This window comes from Panicum virgatum, chromosome 1N, assembly GCF_016808335.1.
Source record: "Panicum virgatum strain AP13 chromosome 1N, P.virgatum_v5, whole genome shotgun sequence".
Classification (NCBI taxonomy): Eukaryota; Viridiplantae; Streptophyta; class Magnoliopsida; order Poales; family Poaceae; genus Panicum; species Panicum virgatum.
Genome location: NC_053145.1, coordinates 57,192,648 through 57,211,568, shown reverse-complemented (window position 1 = coordinate 57,211,568; position 18,921 = coordinate 57,192,648). Strand labels below are relative to the sequence as shown.

The window sequence follows — 18,921 nt, the reverse complement described above, 5'->3', positions numbered from 1 at the left end:
ATGTGGGTACAAGAGGTGGGTATAGAAAATTAATGGTGTAAAAAGTAATAGGATTTTGGTGGAAACATTGACGAAACCAATCTCCCCCTCCCTTTGGTCAAGCCTTTTGGCCTGACAAGTGGGGCCTCCGTGAGGGGTACAGTGGACCTAATCTTGGTAAGAAATGTTTTTAATTGTTTCAACTTTTATAGCATAGAAAATTGATGGTGTAAAAAGTAATAGGATTTTGGTGGAAACATTGACGAAACCAATCTCCCCCTCCCTTTGGTCAAGCCTTTTGGTACAGTGGACCTAACCTTGGTGAGAAATGTTTTCAATTGTTTCAACTTTTATAGTATAGAAAATTAATGGTGTAAAAAGTAATAGGATTTTGGTGGAAATATTGACGAAACCAATCTCCCCCTCCCTTTGGTCAAGCCTTTTGGCCTGACAAATGGGGTCTTCGTGAGGGGTACGGTGGACCTAATTTTGATGAGAAATATTTTCAATTATTTCAACTTTTATAGCATAGATATAGACTAATTAGGAGTATTAAATATATACTAATTATAAACTAATTACATGGGTGTATGAGAAATCTCGAGACAAATCTATTAAGCCTAATTAAATATCATTAGATATTGTTTACTGTAGCATGACATTATCTAATCATTGCATAATTAGGTTCATTAGATTCTTCTTGCGATTTTGCCTGGGGTTATGGAATGAGTTTTATTAATTATTCACATTTAATACTCTTAATTAGTGGTCAAATATTTTAAATTATTGTAGCGTGGAAAAAATTTTGGAAACTAAATAAGCTAGTAGTAGTAGAGATAGAGAAGAGAAACTTACAAACGGATTCAATAGTTACGGTGTTCGCGAACCCTTCGTCGTTGATCCCTCCAAGTCTGGGATCAAATGAGTATCTATTCCTCCAAACACAAGAATAAAATCACTCCATTCTGAAAATAAGAGATGGAATTATCTCATCCAACCTCTCTCTTCAAACAAATACTTCTTACAATCAATCTAAATAGTCAAGATCCAGCATCTCGCCGCTGCTACCACGTCGCCACAACCGCACCTCACCGCCCTTATCATCTGGCATGATATATGGTCGATGGTTCTCATCTCGTTAGAGTACGCCCCTTGCCACTCAGCCCCACCCACTGCTCAGGTCGTCAAGCTACAACAATGGCTCTGTGCTAACTGTCAAGCGAGTGATCAACTACGATATCATCATTGTCAGGCTAAAATCAAAGACGACAATTTTAAAAAGAAAATAAGAAATAAAAAGTCATTCTTAATTCCAAAATCAAATGTAAAACTAGAAAAGACCCACAACAACGGGGCATGTATCTCACGTCGTAGTAGTACTATAGTTGATGCGGACTTTAGTTCATGCATATAGTAATTATTATTGTACGCAGGCAAATGTAAAATTTATTTGTGCATAGGTGTCATGGACTAGAGTTCTTGTTGCACTTGGTATATAATTTTGGGCATTCTATTGTTGTGACACTATTATTTAAGTAGTACTCCGTATATTATTTTGGGTAGCAAAATGAGTCTATGATATTTTTTCTTTTTTTTGTGGTGAAAGGAGGGATAAAATTATTTTTTAAGAAAGTAGCGGATATATTAAAATATATCGTGTTGTTGTAGTGTTACTATATGGAGCCATAGAAAAATGGTGGTATGATATTTTTTTAAGCAAAATAGGATCTTATGTTTGAAGCTATAGACTAACGGCAGTACAATATTTTATTTAGCAAAATAGGATCCTATGTGTTTAACAAATTATGGAAATACTTTTGATTTACAATTTTGTTGTGTAGCAAAGCTTTAGGTTTTGGAATTTTGAGCAATTTTTATATTCTAAACTTTTTTTAGAAGCGCTTTGAATATGAAATTGTTATATAACAAAGCTGTAGATTTTAAAATTATGAGTAACTGTTGTATTGAACACTTTTTGATGCAGCCAAGTTATTGTACCAGTATGTAATTAACGTAGAGCAGATTAGCTCGAGTATTTGTTTTTAAATGCAAGTGTTGTTTTGTTACGTAAGCTATGTGCTTGTAGTTTCGAAGTAAGTTGGTTATTAGCTACATTCTGGCTTATATTTCTTTCTCTCTATTGTCATGACTCAATTATTTATTATTTAAGTATAATATTATTTTAGATATAGAAATGAAACTATCATTTTTACTATATTTATTAGTTTTATTTGTAGTATTCTTTTGTTATCGTTTATTTTAGAATTTGTATTCGAATCTTTATTTAAGTCAAGATGTTTCAATGTCCAAATCATAGGTAGAATGGATCCTACGTAAATATTTATTCGGATCAATGAATGTGAAATTGTACTATATAATAACCTTTTGATTTGAAGTCGTTTGGGTGTTCAAATCGTAGGAGCAACAGGTAGTATGTAAGTATTTATGCAAAGTATTTTTAATTTTAAAATTTGCTCTATAATAAGGTTGTAGTTTTTGAAGTTTTGATTATATTGAACAACTTTTTATTTCATCGTGTTTTGGTGTTCAATTTATGCGTATAATGTTGCTCGTGTAGAAGTAACGAATGAAATGAGTCGTGGTTAGATTTAATTAAAATCCAAGGGTCTTTTCTAAAAGAATCCTAAGAGAAGAATGGGACGACGGATTAATTTCATGAAAACTTAAGGTTCTCTTTGCAAATTTCTCCGAACTTTGAAGGCTGGGCTGCGTGTTGATTTTGATGGATAGAGAGGGCTTTTTTGCAAAAGTTCCTGAGACAAGAGGGTTGATTTCGTTGAAGTTCGAGAGTGTTTTTTTGCAAAACGAGCAGGAAACGCACGATATGAGCCGTCTGCGTGCTCGATCAGATGGCCGAGGCTAGGCCGCGATGTGGGCCGAGGCTAGGCCGCGACGTGGCCCGCTCTGGTGCTAAGGAATGAACCCAGCTTTCGATTGTAAAGATTCTTTCAAATTTCAAGTTGAGAGTATTTCGAGAATAAATATATTTCCCATCATCCTTTTACAAATACCTAAAAAAAACACCAATGTCCATCTCAAATAGACGAAGTGTATTGATGTGAGAGGCAAACTCCACGATTGTTATTTGCTATATAAACACATGGCTATAGTGGGAGGATAGAACCTTTGTTTTAAGAATAAAAATACATCGCGGCGGCCGCGGCACCTTCCGTGGCCGGCCCGCATCAAGGTGCGGCGGTAGCGGCTCCGGTGGCAACCTATGCTGCGGTGTTCGGTCAACCTGAGCTGTGGTGTCGTAACATCCCAAAAAAATCACCAAAATAAATCATTCGCTAAAGATTAGTTTCAAGATCTTTTTCGTCGTTGAGCTCAAATCGTTTGAAAATCTTTTCTGTCCGAGACCAATCTCCTGAAATCATTTTCCGGCGATCCGCCGCCCCGACACCAGTACTAATCACAATCCCGTCTCTCTGTTCTTTCTTGATCCGCATGCATGCTTCCCGGCCGAACGCCGCAGCTCACGCGCGTGGCCGACCGCCGCCGCGAATCCCACCGACGCCTCCCTCTCTTCTCCTTTTTCTTCTCCTCTCTTTTTTTTCTCCTTTTCTTTTTCTCCTCCTTCTTTCTTCCTTCTCTCTCCCTCTCCCCTTTCCCGCACGCGCTGCACGGGCCGAGCAAGCTCGGCAGCGCCAAGCGCCACCACCGGCCACCTCCCCTCCACTGGCGGCCGCCCCTACCTACCCCGCCTGCACCGCCGTACCCGTTTGCCCGCCTCGACGCCTGAGCTCTCGCATCCGCCAGCGAGCAGAGCCACGCACTCTCGCCCTGTTCCCACGCGCTCCACACGCACCCGGGATGCCCGGCGCGCCGCTCGGCCTCTGCCAGACCCATCCCATCGCTCCGTACCGCCGCCGCGAATTGCGCCGCCACTCCGCGACGCCACGACGACTCCAAGCGCCATTAATGGCTGCCGAGCTATAAATAGGGCCTCCGCGCAGCTCTCGGCCACCACCACCGCCCTCGCCACCGCGCGCCCCCTCCCCGGCCTCGCTGCACCGCCACCAGGGGTGCCTCTGCCCGCCGCCGCTGGCCCTCATGGCCCCGCCTCCTCACGCCGCCCCAGCACGTGGTGAGTGGGGGAATCGATTCCTCTCGACTCCCTCTCCCTTTTCCCCTCCCTCCTGGCCGCCGCCGCCCCCTGGACCACCGGAATCGGCGTCCGCGCTGCCGCCCCTCCCCTCATCTGTTTCACGGGAGGGAGGAGGCAGAAGAAAGGGCATTTTGCCCTTAGCCCCCTGTCCTCTCCCCTTTTCCAATTAGAACCCCCAACTCTCTATAATCCTTTTGCAAAGAAGCCCCTCCCATTCCATATTGCTGAAAACAAACCCCTCCACTATACAAATATAATTACATCTAGGCCCCTGCCTGAAGCGTCCCCTCATAAGAGAAGACTTAAATGTGTTACAAATATCAGTCCCGGGAGGCTGATGACACATTTATTACATCAGATGGTTCATTACCGTACAACTCTACGCGGTAGTGAGCAGAGAAGCGCCACTATCGCGAGGATTACAATCCACACGCATGCAACGATATTAAATACAAAAAGAAGGTCATCAGAGTCTTGCGCCATGCGGCATCTCCTGCGGGTGACCTTAATCCACAGGCAAGGCTGGGTGCAGGACGGTACCCTACTCGATGTCGTCCGGAACGAAGTCTGGATCTTCTTCTATAAAATTTAAAAATGGGGTGAGTACAAACGTACTCAGCAAGTCCAACCACACCCACGGAGGGGGAATAAACAGAGTATCATGCACAGGGTAATTCAAGGATAAGGTTAGGTTTACTTTTGCGGAAAGCAACATTTCATGCAAGGGTTCATTTGAAAGTAAGGATTTTCAAAACTAGTTTTCTTATACCGAGTAACACAAAGGGTTGATCCACACTGGATCCAGGTTTTAAGCTGCTACCGGACTCCTCATCCGTCGTAGCACACGGCAAAACTGACGGACACATTTCCGAAACAACTCACACCAACCCATCCCACAATAAACACTAGTTATGTGACCACACCGTAACTCGCCCAGTACCGTGGGCACGACTATTCGAATAGATTATTAACTCTGCAGAGGTGTGCAACTTTACCCACAAGCGGGGTACCGCAACTCGATCACCTTAGTGTCGGTGCAGATCCCAACAAAGCCATTACCCACCATAGCTAGACCTGACTAGCCATCACGGGATGCACCAAGAGGTCATCGACCTTTCACCTAGGTTTAACCGGGGCATAAGTCACACGGGGCTTATCTCTTTTCCTTAGTCACCCGTTGCTCTCAGCTCTCCTGATGGCTATCAGACTAACTAGTGGGATTTATGCTAAGCCGTTGCCTGTTCAACGATCGAGTGGTTTGCACGATAGTGGAGTTAGGTGAGATGACACACCAACTCGGTCCTTAGTTGTGACAAGATGGATATCTCCCTTCCTTGCCCTACCACTCCGGCACGAGCACACCAAACGGCAAATCATACCGAAATGCCATCCATCCCGTCTAGACTCATCTTTCGAAAATCCACTTTTATCCCTTCCCACAAACTCACACATTTTCCTTTTATAAAATAGATGTATTGAGTATAAGCTCCTAAGCGTTCTAGCAGCGATTAACGTCCAAACAAAATCAGACATTAATCTAGGTGGTCAAGGAATGGTTATAACAAATCAAGGGGTGGCTATCCAACCGTGTTTTCAGCAGGCAAAACATATGCAATTTTATAAAACAGGCCAATAGGTTGTGTTTATAAAAACTAGGACAAAAGCATGCATCAAAGGATGGGATTGAACTTGCCGTCTTCGAAGCCTTTGGGGAGGTCCTTCGGGCTCGGGGTCGTGGAACTGGTCCTCGTTCGCTGGCTCGCAGTACTGCTCATCAACGGGCTCTCCTTCATTCACACCGTGGTCTACGACGCATACAAACAAACACACAATCAAGAAAAAGAAATAAAAGCTTTATCGTTGAGCTCGATTCAGAAATAATTCAGATATGGAGATAGGAGTGATATTTTTGGGTGCTTTCTTAATGGCATGGACAAAATTATGTCATGAGGGGCGTGGTAAAGTTTTGGGTAGATCCGAGGTCGTTTGGCGCATGAAATGATAGGTTACAGGATGGTTTAGGGGTTAAACAGGGGTCCAGGGACCTGTTTGTAATTAATCTCGAGAAGGCAGGAGCCTGTTTACAATTTTTGGAAATGTCAGGGTCATTCTGGAAAGGTCAGGGGTCTATTTAGAATTAAGTTTTTATGAGGGATGGGTTTATTTTGAAATAGAATTGTTGAAAGGGTTTCTTTTGGAAAGTTCCAAAAGGGTGGAGGGTTCTTAATTAAATAGGAGAAAGGGGAGGGGGTTATGGGCTAATATGCCCTATCTTCTTCCTCCCCACGCGCTGAGGAACAGGGGAGGGAGAGGGCTCACCGGCGGCGGCCCTGGGCCGGTGGTCTGGGGCTCTAGGGTGGCCGGGATCATGGGGAAAAAGGAGGTGGAGGCTTGGGGGTTCGATTCCCCTCTCCAATTTCGGAGAAGGGGTCCTGTAGGAGTGAGCGTGGCGGCCATGGTCGCGGCGGACAACTGCGGCCTTGGGCGGTGCGAGCAGGGGTGGCTCGGGGTGAGCAGGCGTGGGGCAAAGGGAGAGAGAGGGGAGGAAGGAACCCAGTGCGCCCCCCTACCTTGGGCCGGGGCGACACGAAGAAGCGGGGCGACGGGAGCGGCGGCGGCGTGCTGTAGTGTGTGCGGCAGCGGCGCTGCGGGCCAGGAGAGAGGTGCTGGAGGTGGCGGAGGTGGTCGTGGGGCGAAGGAGCGGTGCGGGGGGGGGGTCGCTTTATAGCTGAGGAGAGGCGGTGGTGAGTCCGGGTGTAGGTGGAGGCCGGCGAATGGCGCGGAGCAATATTAATGGCGTTCGGCCGTCCGCTTGTGTTGTGACACGGCGTGCAGCGATGGCGTCGAGGGCATCGTCGAGCACGTGGGGGAGATGCTGTGCGGGCACAGGGGTGATGGCGCGAGCGGCGAGGGCGGGATGCTGCGCGCGGCCATCCTGACGACGAGCGGCGCGGCGGGCGGTGCGGCACGCGGTGCACGGGCGAGCGGGGAAGGGCGGTGGCAGTGCGTGCGCGCGGGGAGTTGGCTTGGCACGGCTGCGCGCGGGCGGCCGGTGCCGTGGGCAAGTGCGGCTCTGTGTGCCATGGCACGGCGAGCGCGTGCACGCGCACGCGTGCGCACGGGCCGGCTTGGCGTGGCGCGTCGCTCGACCAGGGAGGGGAGGCCGGGGTGGAGCACGCGGGCTTGCGCGGGTGGTGCCGAGCGTGGGCGTGCGCGCGAGGGGGAGCAGGGTGCGAGGCGGCGTGGGTGGAGCACGTGGTGGCAGACTGTGCGGGGAAGGAGAGAGGAAGGAGAGAGAAGAAGGGAGGAAGGGAAGAAGAAAAAGAAAAATGGAGAAAAGAAAAGAAAATGGGAAAAAGAAAAAAAAAGAAAAAGAAAAGGGGAGAGTAAAAAGAGAAAGGGGGAGGCGCGTCGGCGCCGACCGCGGCGATCGGTCACGCGTGGCCGACCGGCGGTCGAGCGGCGCGGGATGGGACAGCGGCGAGGAAAAAGAGAGAAGTACGGTCAGCGGAAAAAGGGTGGAACGATGAATGAAGTTGGGTGTCGGGACGGCGGAAAACTCTGGGAAGGAATTAGGGTTTGAGCTCAACGATGAAAAATAAATTTTGAAAATAACTTAGCGCGTGATTTAATTAATAAATTTTTCTGGGATGTCACAATGCCCTTTCCAGAGTAGCCCAAATATTTCTAGAAATTACAATCAAGTCCCTTTCCTCCCAATAATAGTTGCAGAAAGGCCCTTGCCCCTTTAATTGGCCCTTAAGCACTTCCCGAGCTTATCATTTCATGCGCCAAACACCCTCTGATTGACCTGAAACTCGACCATGCCATTTCCAATATAATTTCAGCTGTACCATTAGAAAACCTTCCGAAAATATTCTTCCTATCTTCCTATCTTAATTTTTCCCGATTCGAGCTCAACGGTAAAACCCTTATTTTTTTTATTGTGTGCTTGTTTGTGTGCGCTGTAGATCACGGTGTGAATGAGGAAGAATCCGTCGGCAAACAGTACCACGAGCAAGTGTGCGAGGACCAGTACTGCGACCCTAAACCCGAAGGACAGTACCTCGATCAGGACTTCCCGGAAGGCTTTGCGAACGACAAGTTCAATCTCATCCTTTGAGGCATATTTTGTCCCAATTTTATAAACACAACCTATTGGCCCGTTTTCAAAACTGCATATTGTTTTGCTGCTAAAACACGGTTGGATAGCCACTCCTTGATTGCTTTGACCATTCCTTGATAACCTAGGTTTGTCTCTGAATATGATTTACTATGTTTGGATGATAAACCCTGCTAGAACCAGGGTTCACCTAACCGGTGGGAACCGGTCCGCAAACCGGTCAAACCGGTTACCGGTCAAACCGGTCCGGACCGGTTCGGTTTGACCAGTTACTGGTCAAACCGGTCCGGACCGGTTCCGGTTTGGACCGGTACCAAACCGGCCCAAATTCAAAATTTAAATTTAAATTCAAAAAATGAAAAATTCCCAAAAAAAATCCTAAAAATACTTCAAGGTGCGACGAATCTAATGGTGTCAAATTTTCTCAAAAATTTGTTCATTTAGTATAGTTTGAGGGGATTTGAAGTTAAACAAAAAAAACGTGCATACAAAAGTATAAAAATACAATGTAAAAGTAGTATAAAAGAGGGTTGGAGGGTTCATTTAGATTAAAATATGTTATACAAATATTTATTTAGTATACTTTGCGGGCATTTGAATTTAAACCAAAAAAGAAAAAAATTTGAATTTGACCGGTTACCAGCCAAACCGACCGGTTACCAGTCAAACTGGCCGGTAAACCGGTCTAACCGGCCGATAAACCGGTCAAACCGGCCGGCTAACCGGTACTGACCGTTTCAACGGGAACATTTGAATTCAATTTTGAGTTTGGCCGGTATAAACCGGTTACCGGTCCAACCGGTCCGGTAAACCGGAACCGGTGGCCGGCGGTTTGGGTCAACCGGTCGGAAAAAAAAACTTGGCTAGAACGCTTAGGACCCGGTTACTCATTGCACTTCAAATATTATTACAAAACATTTTCAAAACAAAGAAAAGCGTGAGTATCAAAATGGGAAGAATGTGATTTTTGGAAAATAAACGAAAGACATGTTTAGATGAGATGGATGGTGATTCCTGTGTGGGACGCCAAAGGGTGTGCTCGTACTTGTGTGGTTGAGCAAGGTTGGGAGATATCCATCTTGTCACAATTAAGGACCGAGTTGATGTGCCATCTTACCTAACTCAATTATCATGCAAATCACTCGACCATTGTATGTGGCAACAGCTTAGCATAAACCCCACTAGTTAGTCTGATAGCCATCAGGAGAGCTGAGAGCAACGAGTGATCAAGGAGAAGGGATAAAATCGTGGTGACTTATGCCCCGGTTAAACTTCGGTAATAGGTCAATGACCCCTTGGTGGATTCCGTGTTGGCTAGTCAGGTCTAGCTAAGGTGGTAATGGCTTTGTTGGAATCTGCACCGACACTAAGATGATCATGCTGTAGTGCCCCACTTGTGGGTAAAGTTGCACACCTCTGCAGAGTTAAAACCTATTCGAATAGTCGTGCCCACGGTACTAGGCAAGTTACGGTTTGGTCACACAACTAGTATTTCTTCTGGGAATGGATGGGTTGGCGTGAGTTGTTTTGAAAAAGTGTCCGGCAGGTGTGTCGTGTGCTACGGCGGATGAGGAGTCCGGTAGTAATTTAAAACTTGGATCCTTTGTGTAGGATCAACCCCACTCAGTTACTAAAGATTTGTTTTAAGAAAAACCTTGTTTCGAAATAAACTCATGCATAAAAATTAGCTTTCCGCAAATTAAACCCTAACTTTATCCATGATTTATCATGTGCATATATTCTGTTATACCCCTTCCGTGGGTGTCGTTGGACTTGCTGAGTACATATGTACTCACCCTTGCTAAATTTTTACAGAGGAAGATCCAGACTTTATCCCCGAGGACGTTGAGTAGGGGTTCCGTTCTGCACCCAACCTTGTCTATGGTTAGGGTCACCCGCAGGAAGCTTTGTATGGCGCAAGACTCTGATGACCTCGTCGTGGTTCACGTTCTTGTTTGGGTTTTAGTTGTTGTCCTCGCGATAGTGGCGCTTCATTGCCCATTACCGCGTAGAGTTGTATGGTGATGTACCATCTGATATAATAAATGTGTTATCAGCCTCCTGAGACTGATATTTGTATCACATTTGAGTCACCTCTTATGAGGGGACGCTTCAGGTGTGTTGGCACCGCCGTGGTGGTGTGTGCCGAGAGCGATTTGTTCGAGCGTTTTCCGGCGTCGCCGTGGTGGCGTCATTGGCTGCGACCATGCGATGGTTAACTAGCTACACCATGGTGGTGGGGCTGGTGACGTCGGCCGTCTCTTTTCACCGTGGTGTCGATGCGGGTGAAAATCTATCCCTCCATGGGACGGCGTCGATGACGCCATTGGCATCATAACTTTTTTGAAGGCGCTGTCGAGCATCTCCAGCTCTGACATAACTCATGTCTGTGGCCATGGGCGTCGGTTTCCCATGTCAGTTGTGTCGGGTTTTTTTTGGCATGGAGGCTCCCTCGGCGTTGGCGGCTTCCGAAAGGGCTTTTTTTTCTTTTTTTCTTCATTTCTCTGTTCTTTAGGGTTGTGGTGGCTCGTGTCGATGTCCCAATCCGATCGGGCGGAGTGTAGATTGTGGTAGCTCGTGTCGATGTCCCAATCCGACCGGGCGGAGTGTAGATTGTGGTAGCTCGTGTCGATGTTCCAATCCGACAGGGCGGAGTGTAGGTTGTGGTGGCTCGGTTCGAGGTCCCAATCCAACCAGCCAAAATCGAGTGAGTTCCTGTTGATGTCCCAATCCAAGCGGCTGGTGTTGCTAGCTGTAGGCGTTGTAGTGGTAGATTTTGTAGTACATTGTGCAGTTTTTGGATTCGATTTACCTATAAAAAGAGTCAATTCTCTTGTCCTTATCAATATACGCTGAACCGAAAGGTTTAGGATCTTTCAAAAAAAAACATAGCAAAGTATATTATTTTTCACTTTCAAATAACTTCAATAAGTGTTAAAATCCGATAGCTACTCTGATTCATGCACCTTGCCCTTTGGAATTATAGCACCCGCGAGGGTTTTACATGGTGGTACTTTTTTTTTGCGAAAGTTTTACATGGTGATACTTAGTAACACGACTTAAAAAAGGAGGTGAAAACTCAAAAACACCGATCTCACTTAGATAATTCTAGTGCTAGACTATTAGCTACAGTAAAATTAAAACTTTGTTAGCAGCCAAATCTATTGACGAATTGATGATACATATATGCATTCGACATCAGTACACTGTGTGTCCACAACCAATAATCTTTTTTTTGGTACACCGATCATACGAGCAGTATTGTAGTAATTCGTACGTGTGTATACCAGCAGTCGAGCTGCGAAACGGGAAGAGACAAGCCGTGACGCTCCTCCTCTCACGCCGTCACCCACGTGGGCTGTCTGCCCCTGTCGAGCGCCGCGGTCGGGCGAGCACGCCCGCCCGCCCCGGCTCGGCCCACACGTTTCCTTCCGGCCACAGGGCTCGCGCCGGCCCGTCGGTTACCTTCCCATTTCCCTCCGCGCCGGTCCGCCCGCCCCCTCTGGCATTTCCTCGCCCCCTCTGTTTCTCTCTCACACGCGGACCGGACCACCCGAAACCAGGAGCCAAACTGCCCCCGAAAGAAAAGAAAACCTTTCTATTTCACGCCTTTTTTTCCTTCACAAAAGAGAGGGAAATAATATTCCGGGGGCCGCCCGCGCCGGAACCGACCGCTTCGCCGGCAGCGAGCCGGAGACTCCGCGGAGGCCCCTACCCCCCGCGCCGGCGGGGGCGGAGGGAGAAGAAGGAGCAGTACAAGGAGGAAGGGGGCTCTGGGAGCCCCGGAGGAGAAGAAGCTTCTAGAAGCTCCCGGAGGCAGGGACGAGCGAGCGCCGCGGCGAGCGTGATCTCGGCGGCAAAAGTCGCGTGGGGGCGCCGCCGGGGAGGGTGCGCCTCTGGATGCCGGCACCCACCGTGAGTTGAATGGTTGCCAGATCTCGAGGGGGAGGGGAGCTTCTCGAAGCGGGGTGAGGCGGGCGGGCCGGCCGGCCGGCGGTTAGGGTTTGGTGGGAGGCGGCATGGTGGGGAGCTCGGTGGAGGTAGGAGCGGACGGGGATGGGGGCTGCTGCGGCGTCGGGGATACCTCGCCGGGGACCATCGTGTGGGTGCGGCGGAGGAACGGGTCGTGGTGGCCCGGCAGGATCCTGGGCCCCGAGGAGCTCCCGCCGTCGCAGATCATGTCCCCGAGGTCCGGAACGCCGGTCAAGCTCCTCGGCCGGGAGGACGCAAGCGTGTAAACTTCCAGTCCCTGTTTGCCTTTAGTTTTTTTATTTTGTTTTTGCCCCGGAGGGCTGTGCTACATTTACATTTCAGACTTCCTGTTATTTCTGATCCATTTGAGATGCTGAGTTATTTCTTTTAACGAACTTGGGTTGCCAAAGAGAATGGGGGTGCACCAGGACATATGATCTTCCTTTGTTTGTAGTCAGCCTGATCACTAGTTTATTTCTTATGTACCTTATTGTCATACGCTTTGGAAAAATTAGAGCTGCTGTTCGTAGAATATATAGCGACTCTACTTCCTTTATATCTTTGAATCTGTTAATTGTTCTTTTTTCTTTCTTTCTTGGAAAACTTTTACGGGTGGTTTCATGGTATCCTTTGGTTGGATATGTAGTGGAAACAGTTTGATTTATGGAAGTTTTAGAAGTGGAAAACAATTATAATTCATGATATGCAGTGGAAACAATAGGGCACATCTAGAATATGGAATTGTGGTTGCTTTGTATCCCATGCTTTCTGAAGAACTGAAATTACTGGGTGTATGTATTCTAGGGCTGCTATAACATCTTGATTACAGTACTTTGTTTGTGCAGATGTTATGTAGCACATAGAGTTGTTTTCTCATGGAACTGAAACGGCTTGTAGATAAGATTACAATGTTTATAGTACTTGCTCTTGTGCAATATTCTAAGCTTCTAAATTTGTTGATAGACATATTGTAGAATGATACTTTCCCATGTAGGTCTGTATCTTGTTTTGTGAGACAGGATAGATAAAAAAATATAGTAGATTGCTTTTGATATCCTGATTGGATGAGTATTCAAGGAAGAGTAAAAGACACATACACTAGTTTGAGGAAGACGCCGTTCATGATTTTGCTCTTGTGTGGATTCTTTCATGTGATATCTTTTGGAATATATGGCAGATATAGTCCCGATAAATGCATTTAAAAAAGATAATAATGTAGAATTATTATCTGTGAGGTGTTTAGGTGTTAATGATTCAAGAGGTCACTATTTTTTTCCTTTTCTCCGTTATTATAAAGATCACATTATTACCTCTAATTTTATACCTCCAAAACTTCCTTTCTGGCAGATCTGTTTTCTACAATGCTTGTCAGCTAAGTTATGCATATCTTTAAGACTTCTTCCAATTGTTCTTCCATTTTCAGTTCCGTTTCATTCAAAACCATAACAACAACAAAACATTAACCCCAAGCAAGTTGGGGTAGACTAGAGATGAAAACCAACTTCACACAAATGATAAAAGATGGTAGTAATATGAAATAGAAATATAGTACCAGGAATAATACTATTTGATTATAGGTGATGATTCTGGCATGTGGAACACTAACGAGAGATGATTCCTTGGATACTTTTCATTCCTTCAAGCCCCTTTTTACTGGTGCTAACTACCTGGCATAATCTGAAAATTGAAGTTCCTCACATATTATTCCTTTTGTATTTACTTATTACCCTTTTGCTTCTTAGGGACTGGTATAACCTTGAGAAATCGAAGCGTGTTAAAGCATTTAGGTGTGGGGAGTTTGATGCCTGTATTGAGAAGGCAGAGGCAACTCAAGGGACTCTTGTGAAGAAAAGAGAAAAGTACGCACGGAGAGAGGATGCTATTCTTCATGCTCTTGAATTGGAGAGGAAGCAGCTTGCATCGAAGTATCAGACTCAAGGTTTCCGGCCTGGACCACATGTTAACATCTCTGGTAAGTTCTCTAAGATGACAGTACAGTGTTCTTGTTTAGGTTGTTACTTATACATTATGCTTGACCTTCAAGTGCGCTGCATCTAAAAATCTGCTATCTTCATGGAATGCAGCTTGCACTAAACACCGCAAAGACCTTGGAAGTACTCGCTACAAGAGCAAAAAGAGCAAGAAACGTAAAGATGTGTCTGTTCCTCCTGAAGTAAAGAAAGAAGCAGGTCAATGTTTTCTACATGCTGGTTCAAAGAGAAACATTTCGGAATTCCTTGCACAAGGAAATGTTGTAAGTAATCACATGGGTGATTTCTCCCATTTGAGACATTCTCAGGGAGGTGCAACTTTAGAGAGCGAGAGAAGTACAATTGTGAAGAAGAATAGGTCGGACGGAAGTGATTTTGAAGACTCTCTTGTTTCAAAATCTGATAGACGCCGACCCCTTGCTCAAGTTTTGCAGAGCAGTGAAAAATTGCCTCATCATTTTCAGCAAAATGATGATTACGGGGCTTTGTTAATTGGGGAGAATAATCCATCACTTGCCACCTCTCGGTCCAGAAGAACTAAATATACATATTTGGCTAGTGATTCTGGTGAAACTCAAAGTCATAGTGATTTACCTTCTGTACAAATGGCTTCTACAGGAGTTGATTTTGAGAATGAAAGCTATCATCAGCCTGGTTATTTTTCTGAGGAGCATACTTCTTCTGACTTTGTTGAAAAACAAATAACCGAGTCTTCAGAGAGGGAATGCTCAGAGAGTGAGACTGAAGATGATGCTGAACTTTTGCAAAGTATGTGTATATACCTCACTTCTCTTCTTTCCAATGCTTTCTATGAAGTTTGAATGTGAATTCATGTTTCACTATAAAAAAATGCTGGTTTATAGCATGGGACGACATACCAAAACATTAGTATTTGCATCACATACTGCTTTAGTGATGCAAATATCGATAGTAAGGATTGAAATTACACGTTGCAGTTGGGAGTCATTTTAAACATATCCCTTCTTAAACATGGCAAGGCAGGTGTTTGGCTCACATGGCTTTTGTAACTTTTGATGGTAGGCATTTCATTTCCTCGTATAAAACATGTTCGAAGCTTTCACTTCACGCAAACATGCCTCAGATTACATTCTTGAATTACTTATACATAGCATGATTGACCATTTGACCCCTTTTGACTACTTGATTATTTGTAAGTATATACATGCACAGGGTTAAGGGTGACGAAGAACTTAATTGCTATAATTATTTTCTACATGTAGTTGTGATCATTTGTTCAAACCATGGGGAAGGCTGTGTTGGATGATGTTGATGAATAATTGATTCGGTTTTATGAGGTAAATATGTAAAAAAATCAAGAACAACTGTAGGTATGAGCGATATGATGCCCTTGACCGGTTAAAATATTATTGGTATAAGGTGGAGGGATCAATTACAAGGGGTCATACTTCTATAGTATTATGAGACTCGGAAAGATGCAATAATTATTTTTTAAGTAATGCAATAATTAGTCATTAAGTATATTCTGGATCATTAGCATTTTCTCAAAGTAATCCATCACTTAAAAGTTGGCGTTTCTGAAACTTGTAGGTTAGAGGTCTAACTTGTAGATTATTGCTCCTTACTATTTCTGCAATCTTGCCTTGCATGCTCTTTTTTCCTTCTGGTCTTAGAGCATCTCCAGCAGTTTACTCATCCCCCTCCCCAATACCAAAAACCTGTCCTTTTGGTAATAGGTGCTCCAGCAGACTCAATTCCATCGCCAACAACAAAAAATTTTTGGTGATCGCCAATACACACCTCCCTCTTGATCAAATGTTGGGGGATTCCTCCCTCCACCCTATCCTTTGAGTAATCTGTTACAATACTGCCACCAAAAATGTAAAAAGTATTATTGGTGACAGAGAGAGAAAATATATAGGGTACGGGAGATAATAATCTGCTGGAGATGCTCTTATGTCACAATCAGAATATAGCTGAGTTAATATAACTTCGACAAAAATCATGCAAAACAAGGAACTGGGAGCAACCCTGGAGCCTGATTCGATAACAAAAGAATTGCCAGAAAGCCATCATTATTTTGATGTTACCTTCGTTATACCTTCTGTTTTGCCATAGGCCTTTAGTGCTGAAATTCATATTACGTTACTAGTACAAGTTCTTGCATCCTAGTTTTCTGAAGAGATCTCAATCTTTTCCTTGTTTGATGACTTTTGATATGGAAATCTTTTGGCAGCTGCGAATGTGATTCTACCTACAGAGTCACGTGCTCCTGATCCTTACTCGATTCCAGCTTCTGACAAGTTCAGGCATGTTGATTATGATGACAACGAGACCACTTATTCTACTTATATGCCCCAGTTGAATGAATTAGAGGAAGAAGATGGTTCTTCTGAGCTAGGCGTCTCCCAGTGGCATATGAAAGGTAAACGCAACAGCCGTACTGCAGCGAAGAGATTGGTGGATATGACAGATGGAAATACCTGGTTAAATAAATACAATAGTTCATTAAAAGGGCCTTTGCATAAGACAAATGGTGGAAAACCCAGAAAAGAAAGTATGCAAACCTCTGGTGACCAGTTTCTTGGGCAAAGTTTTTACCAAGTTAAAGAGGAGCCCAATTATGATTCTGAGGAAACTGATTTATTCGAGGACACAAGCCATTCAGAGGTTAACCTGTACCATGGTAAAAAATATCATTCATCCTTGAGAACCACTAGAGATCTTAATCGGAGCTATAGTTACTTTAATGACTACGAGAATGGCTCTTCAAATCTTTCTCCCCTAAAGAAGGATGCTGATCAAGTATATCGAGTTGATCGGAATGAATATTGGGATGGACCTACATTTTACCAAAGAAAGTTCACTTCGCGTTTTGGTGGCATGGGACCAATGTTGTTTGATGTTGACCTGAAAGTTCAGGCCAGCTACCAAGGAGAGCATGTCCCTCTTGTCTCCTTAATGAGCAGACTGAATGGCAAAGCAATTGTTGGACACCCTATTCAAATTGAAATACTTGAAGATGGTTCCACAGATCATCTTGTATTCTGCAGTGATAGTAGTATCCAAGAGAGCACAGCTGCTCCACCTGCTTGGCCAACAGGCAGGAGGACTGCCATGCAAAGAGTTCCCCGTTCAAATCCATCAGGAGCATTGTTGGATGGTGATAATGATGGTGGCCTTGCTTATTCTCACTGGGAGATGAAACCAACCTTAAGAAAGTACTCATCTTCTTCAAATCACCAGGTTAAGACGAGTAAGAAAAGCAGTTCAAATGCTAGGAGGTCGTCAGCTAAGTCCCACAAGAAATCTTCCAAAAAAACACACCTCTCGAGCCAGAAAGTTAGAGCCCTGTCTTCCATTTCCACTGGGAAAAAACATCATGGAGAAGGTAGCCAAACAAAGGCACATTGGCGCAATGACATATTTGGTGGTTTAATCAGATCAGGGCCAGGAGGAGCAGTTCCTCTAGTGACATGTGTCCCAGCAAAGGTTGTGTTCACTAGGATATTGGAAGCAGTTGGCAGGCCACCTCTATCTGTTGCTCACCGTGTTAGAATGCCTAGTCCCTCAATGCGGGATCCACCATAGGCTTCAAGTGTGATACTACATACGGTTGGTGTTGCCAGCCGTAGACCTGCAAGTTTCATGTACGTTCCTATTAATTGAAGAGGCGGACCATTCAATCATCTGGTAACACCTGTGAAGAGTCAGATTGATATGGTTGCTTCATGATAACTTGGAACAGCTGATCTCTTATCAGCAGTGGTGACTACATGTAAAGATCAATAACGCTTGTGTATTTCTGACTGGAGACTGAAATCATGAATGCTTCACAGCAGTTTAGAAGCTGAGGCATCGATTCCATGAAAGGAAGGGGCATTCTTTTGTGTAACTAGCATCTAGTGACCATGTCTTTTGGTTTCGGCACAGCTGTCTCCTGTAAAGTCTAACATCAGCATTTTAGGTGTCAATTTAGGTAAAACATTTGCATCATTATATATATAGTCTATAGGTCATAGGTTTCCTGATGTCGTGTATAATGCCTCAATTATATCCTGATCTGTCGGTTATTTGTTGTTGAGAAGTAGTTGATTCAACTGTATGTTTAGAAGCATGTATGTAGTTCGATGTAATATAGCAGGCAAGTATTCAAAAATCCAAATGATGTAACAGTCTAGTCGTCCATGTGAAATTTCCTCCATAGTCAACAAAAGATTATTCCACATTTTCACTGTCATGTTGATATGAACTATGAAGCAACTACCTGTTTTGAGTCAACATTTCCCCGATTTGTATCTTATCTTGATGGAAAAGCAGACAGTGAAATACTTCTTCCATTCATAGTTATTATTAATCATTTTGATTTTCTAGATGCATTTGCAACTATAAAAGCTAAAACGACTAAATTTGGAGTGGAGGAAGTACTATTTAAGTTTTGATTGCAATAAATGGTGGTTGAATTCTGTATGACAGATTTTAACCTGTGTTTGTTGGAGCGAGGTTTCAAAATTTATCGACTGGAAAACCGTTGTGAACTGGCGGTTGCCTTGATTCGTGCCGCAAGCCCGCAATATCCTCTGGTGCGTGCATCGGCAGCTACCAACATGGAAAATTGGAAATTATTACTGCTAATACTAACTCCAGCTGGCCTAACCACGAGTAGGGGATATGATGACTTTTGATATTTGTAAGTTCATGAGAAAAATCGTGAACTGCACTCCGCTCAATACGGAAAATGTTGA

General features: G+C 44.6%; 1 protein-coding gene across 1 annotated transcript; it reads left to right on the top strand.

Moving 5' to 3' along the window:
• Positions 1–11,771: 11,771 nt before the first annotated feature.
• On the top strand, positions 11,772–18,457 carry LOC120656915 (uncharacterized protein At1g51745-like). The gene is made up of 4 exons (XM_039935145.1): positions 11,772–12,468; positions 13,949–14,178; positions 14,291–14,965; positions 16,413–18,457. Exons 1-4 carry the CDS (start codon positions 12,254–12,256, stop codon positions 17,765–17,767), a joined length of 2,475 nt encoding a protein of 824 aa, XP_039791079.1. The 5' UTR covers positions 11,772–12,253; the 3' UTR covers positions 17,768–18,457.
• Positions 18,458–18,921: the final 464 nt, after the last annotated feature.